The 5,703-nt window shown below is 41.7% G+C and overlaps 1 protein-coding gene across 1 annotated transcript in view; it reads left to right on the top strand.

The window, feature by feature from the left end:
* Window positions 1-4,155, top strand: part of MRPS9 (mitochondrial ribosomal protein S9) — a 62,034-nt gene extending 57,879 nt beyond the window's left edge. Inside the window, exons 10-11 of the mRNA XM_012555745.2 lie at window positions 717-886; window positions 3,896-4,155. Coding sequence (XP_012411199.1) covers window positions 717-886; window positions 3,896-3,987 — 262 coding nt within the window. The 3' untranslated portion in view covers window positions 3,988-4,155. The remainder of the gene's footprint in view (window positions 1-716; window positions 887-3,895) is intronic.
* The last annotated feature ends 1,548 nt before the right edge of the window (window positions 4,156-5,703 follow it).

Raw genomic sequence — 5,703 nt, 5'->3', positions numbered from 1 at the left:
TAAAGAAGGTCCAGGGCCATGTTTCATCTGTGTTCCATTTTCTGCCTCTCTGATGCCTGCCCAGAACCACATGGCTACTCACTGACCACTGAGTGAAGCAAGTCTGACTTGGGCTGTGCAGTATGCCGTTTGGTACCAGGGAGGTAGCAAGACCCTGCAATTTAGAGATTTATAATAGGAACATGTGTTTCAACGAGAGTGGGGGAGTTGAATGTAGTTTTAGTAACTTTAAACACTATATCAAGATGAGCACCATACATTATGCAGATACATCATTGTAGACTTTATTTAGTGAATCCGACTGACATTTGATAATTGCTTGGGAACACGTATTAATATTATATCTGTCATTGAATCCAGAGAGGTTAGATTCAGTTTATTAATGGAGTCCTCCAAATTTAAGACTTCTTTATGAGGTTATTTTAAGCCTTGCAGTGTTCTCATGAGATAAAGGGAATCAGCAAACAGTAGGATCAAGTGTACTGCTTGCTGTACGCAGGTAAAAGGAACAAACCTTAGGATTCCCAGTGAAGCGTTCTGAACGTCAGTAATAGCAGTGTTCCCATATCGTGGTTTAATGGACTGATCAGAGAGTATGAAAGGTGTAACACTGACATGCATAATATGGTTTTAATAAATATTCAGAGTGGCAACAGCTTACAAAGTCATGTGTCTTTATAGTAAACCTGACTGTGTTGACTTGTGATGTGTCTTAGAGAACAGTTGATGTTCCCCTTTCACTTCCTGGACCGGCTTGGAAAACATGACATGAACTGCACGGTCTCGGGGGGCGGGAGATCAGCTCAGGCTGGAGCCATACGCTTGGCGACTGCAAAGGCCTTATGCAGTTTTGTCACGGAGGACGAGGTCGAATGGATGAGACAAGGTAAGGGTCTGAATTGGAAAGGCAGGAGTGTCCTGATATTATCTACCAGTGTGTCTGATTCTTGTACTGTCGTTGTGTACCATCCGGTCGATTCCGACGCATAGCAACCCTATAGGGCGAAATAGAAGGGCCCCATAGGCTTTCCTAGGCTGTAATCTTTACAGGAGCAGATTGCCAGGTCTTTTCTTCTGCAGAGCCACTGGTGGGTTCGAACCTCCCACCTTTCGGTGGGCAGCCGAGCACTTAATCATTGCGCCACCAGGGCTTCTTATTCTTGTATGAAGTACCTGAAATTAGTGAGAAACTATTTAGTTAAGTATTTAATATTTCCGTTCTCTGGCTCCCCTTTGCATGCTCTGGAACTGTGGTAATACTTTTCAGTTTTGTTTTCCAGGGAGTGAACTTGAATTAGAAAAAGAAAAGGGGGCGGAACAGGCACTCCCAGCAATGATTATTTTAGCCCTGCTGAAATGTTCAGTCCGGAGGGCTGGGAGAGTTTATTTTAGTCTTAAGGTATAAGCTTTCATCCAGTTTAGCAAGGAGCCCTGTGGCGCAGTGGTTAAGAGTTTGGCTGCTAACCAGAAGGCTGGCAGTTTGAATCAACCAGCCGTTCCTTGGAGACTGTGGGCAGTTCTGCTGTGTCCTGTAGGGCTGTGAGTCGGAATCGACTCGCCAACAGATGGTGTGGCAAACACTCGGCTCTACTGTGTTTAACAGATCAATAGGTTGTTTTTATTTTGTCATAGACAATTTTTAATAATTATTTGATTTGTTGATAAAGCTATTAAGGTATTTATTTCCACAATTGTTGGAAATTTTCATTTTTCACTGTGATGTTAGTTCAGATTTTATTTTTTTACTCCATTCTGTGTGACCCTGTCACCTGATTATGAACACAAGACTCCCTGCACAGTGTGACAAAGAATATACGATCTATTCTTTCATTAGGGTGCTGCTCTAAACTTTATAATAAATCAGGGGATTCTAGTGGAAGGTCATCTTTGCACTCTGCATGAGGGGAGCAAGAGCTGGGTGTGCTGCTGACCAGCTCTGTGAGCCTGATGAGTCACTTAGCGCCTCTGGGTCTGTGTGTCCTCTCTGGGCAAATAGGAGGGATGGAACAGGTGATCGCTGCAGTCCCTCCCGGCACTCACCTCAGGGAATCCAATACTGTGGTAGAAATAAGCGCTGCCTATTCTTTAACCTAGTTAATTTTTTAAGCCTCTTAAAATCCATTTGCATATATAAACAATTCACCATTATGTATGATTCATATCTAGTCATTAAAATAAATTGATAGGACCTTAACAATTTGCTAGTTTGAGCTACTGAAAGTAATAAAGCATTATTATTTATAATTAAACCAGAATTTAGACAGGTCTTGTCTGCATTTTATCCAAAATATTGTTGCTTTGTTCTGAACTCTACAAGTAGCTCAGTAAGCTCACGGGTATGTCCACGTTTGAAGTTTTCATTTGCTACATGCCCATCAGTAGATCCATAGTTAAATACCTAAGCCTTGCATAAAATGAAATTAAATACTATGTTAGAAGAGTAAAAAAGATAATGAAAAGCTATGGTTTATTTATATATTTATAAAAGCAATTTAAGAGTTTTCTGATCACGGATAGTCATTGAAATCTGTGGTCTTTACTAATACACTGGGACTCTTCTGTTTGGGTCATCTGCTAAGAATAACTTGTTAATTACCTAAAAATCATAATTGTTCCTGATGATTAGGAGATTGGAAGCTTCCGGTTTAAACTGAATTTATTCTTCTAGAATAAACTACTTGTGCTAAAAACACAATTCAAAAAATTATTTCTTAGATTCTGAAACAAAATGCCAAAGAATTTTATTATCATGCAAATTAAAAGTTTCTTTTCTCAAATGTTTGACAAATCATATTTTATGAATGTGTAAATTTGTCTATACGTTTAACATATGATATCTATATACAGTCAATTCTTGTTATTCATGGTAGTTATGTTCTATAAAGTCACCATGAACACTGAGTTAGTACATACTGAATCATTGTTGCTAGGAGAAACACAGGTTCTTGCAAGCCTCCAGTCACAACATTTTTGTCAACCAGTCAGTGCATAACCTTGTTCCATGTATGTTTCTGTGTAAAGACACCTTATTTAGTATATACCATTAACTCAGTAACGGAGATCTCACAGCGGACAGCACTGTAACTCACGCCTGAACAAAGCTTATCTGACACAGGTATTTTCTCCGTTAGGCACATCACAACCTTCGTGCCCTCAGGAACCCTAGACAGCACTTCAGCACTGTGCTTGGGGGCCATGTTAGACAGTGACATGGCCAGTAAAAACCACAAAAACGCACAAAAACATGGCCTAGAATGGCCACGAAGAGGATACTTGTTTACCGTAGGGAAGCTGAAACAAGAAGGTGGAGCGTTGCCTTATTCGCCCTCAGCTGGAAACCTGCTCATTGGCTGCCTCGCAGTTTTCACCATTCTGTGCGCATCTGTGAATCACCACAAAGTGCCACGAGGAGTATTTTGGGGTTACAAATAAATTTTAGTGAGTAGGCAAATTAGCAAATACCGAATCCTGACAGTGTTAAGTTTTTCTTTTCTACTGCTTGTCGCCATTAAAATTTTTGTATCTATAATAATCAGCATGCAGGACAAGTTCCACTGCAATAAACGGTGACTGCCCACACAAGAGCAGCTTGACCTTCAGCTGACCAAATTTAAACACCAAAAAGGAGTCATAGTTTTCGTAAGAGAAGGAAAGCAGACAATAATGTAGCCGTCGTTCATCTCAGCCATTGGAAGAGTATCCTGATAAGAGTGAAAGTAAACTGCTGTCAGGCGTTTTGTACCAGGCTGGTCAATGCTTGCTGTAGGCTGGGTGTTTTCCTTGAGTTTTTTTCTCTGACAACAGTGCCTATAATCTCATGCAGTTCACCTACTTCCCTGCTAGGCAACAGGCATTTTCCACGGTTCATAAATGTTTCTCTTTTTTTATGCCACAGCTGGGCTGCTCACTACTGATCCACGTGTCAGAGAACGGAAGAAGCCAGGCCAAGAAGGCGCCCGCAGAAAGTTCACGTGGAAGAAGCGCTAAGTGTTTTTTCCCAGGAAAGAGGAGGCCTGGCCTGCGGCAGACGCGCAATAACTGTTTGTTGGCCAGCGTCAGGGCAACACAAACTGACCGTTGTTTGAGTTGTGAGATGATGTATTTTTAAACGCTACTTTGTAAAGATTACCTTAAAAAATAAAATAAAAATGATTTCGCTTCATTCTGCTTTATTTTGTAAACTTTTGCAGAAGATAGTTTTAGAAACATAATTCATAGGATCTTGGCATATTGGGCCTAAAAGGAATATTCAGCAAAATCTAGTCAAGTTACCTCATTTAGCAGATGAGAGGGCTCGGCCCCCGAAAGACTAAGCGAACTACCAGAGCCAGGTCCCTCATTTAATGGTAGAGCTAGACTAGAGCCCGTTTCTCCTGGTTCCCCATATGGCACTTGTTACATCGTGCATCTCAAAGCTGAGAGGTGAGAGTGCTTGTTCAGGAGAATGGAATAGTTGGGTGTCATAGGCAGGTGTTAAACTAAGGAGTTTGCCAGAGGACTCCTAAGGTCCCTTAAACTAAGAATCTTTGGTATTTTAACTTTAATGCAATTTTGTAGTAGACTTTTGAAGGGAAAAATGGTAATTAGAGACAGGGGTACTATAAATCCACTCGGTTGTTTTTTAGTTAAGTAAAAATATTGCTTCGAGAATTAGACCCTTAGTGCTCAACTATCCTTTACCTAGAGAGTTCTAGACTACTGATTTCATAAATGTCTGTTTTTTAAAAAAAAACTTGGTTAAATTCTTAAGTATTCACGTTCACATCAAATCCTCAGACAGTAAATAAATACGGTAATGAAAAATGACAGTAAGTATCCTCCTGTAGTACCCAGTGCATTTTCATCTCATTAGATGTAATTCTAGAAAATGTCTTCAATGGTTTCTTCCGTGTAGCAGTCGTTCTTCAGTAAAATCATCTGTGACGAGTTTTGGTCAGTAACGTTAGTTTAGCTTCTCTCTGCAGGAGCATACTTTTCACCACTGAGGAGAGAAGTGAAAAGTGGTTCTTTCTTGTGTGGGCATCCTGAGGTATTATGCATGGGCCTGTGGGGCCATTAGCATTTATGGAGCACTTGCTGAGCCTGGCTGTATCTGGGCTTCTCCAGGCCGGTGAGTCTGCTGAAGGGAGGAGTGGGAAGAGGAGGGGCGTACAGACTGAAGGGTCGTGAGAAGGAGAAGGGCAGGGCGTTTCAGGAAACAGCACCCTGGCAGGGTGAGGGCAGAGGGCAGTGTGGAAGCCGGCTGGGCAAGGGGGCTGAGGCAGGTCTCTGGAGGGAGGGCTGGGAATGGCGTGGAGATAGATGTTGCTGTACCGCCCATGGGGACTCACTGATCTTGGCTTTCTCCTTCGAGGGAGCAACAGTGAGGATTGAAGTAAGACCAGTGATTTTTCAAACTTCATTTTAGCGACTGGACCCTTTATTTTTATTTATTTTAAATATTTAGTAGGATCACGGGACATAACATAGCACAATAAGATCTAAGTCTTGTTAAGCCTCACCCGTGTCTTCCTCTCTTCCCGTGAGGGACCTCTCAGGAAGCTACAACTCAAGGAGAAACTATTTGAAAATCTCCACTTCAGGGAGATAAGTGGGCAGTGGGCTTTATTTGGAGCAGAGAGTAACTAGAAGCAGGTAGGCCTATTAAGAGTCTGTTAGAATAGTAAAGGAACAGGCTTTGAGAGCCCAGACTAGGACAGAGGC

Source organism: Trichechus manatus, unplaced genomic scaffold (genome assembly GCF_000243295.1).
Source record: "Trichechus manatus latirostris isolate Lorelei unplaced genomic scaffold, TriManLat1.0 scaffold00004, whole genome shotgun sequence".
Taxonomy (NCBI): Eukaryota; Metazoa; Chordata; class Mammalia; order Sirenia; family Trichechidae; genus Trichechus; species Trichechus manatus.
The sequence above is the reverse complement of the archived record's forward strand: the minus strand, read 5'-3'. Positions and strand labels throughout refer to the sequence as shown.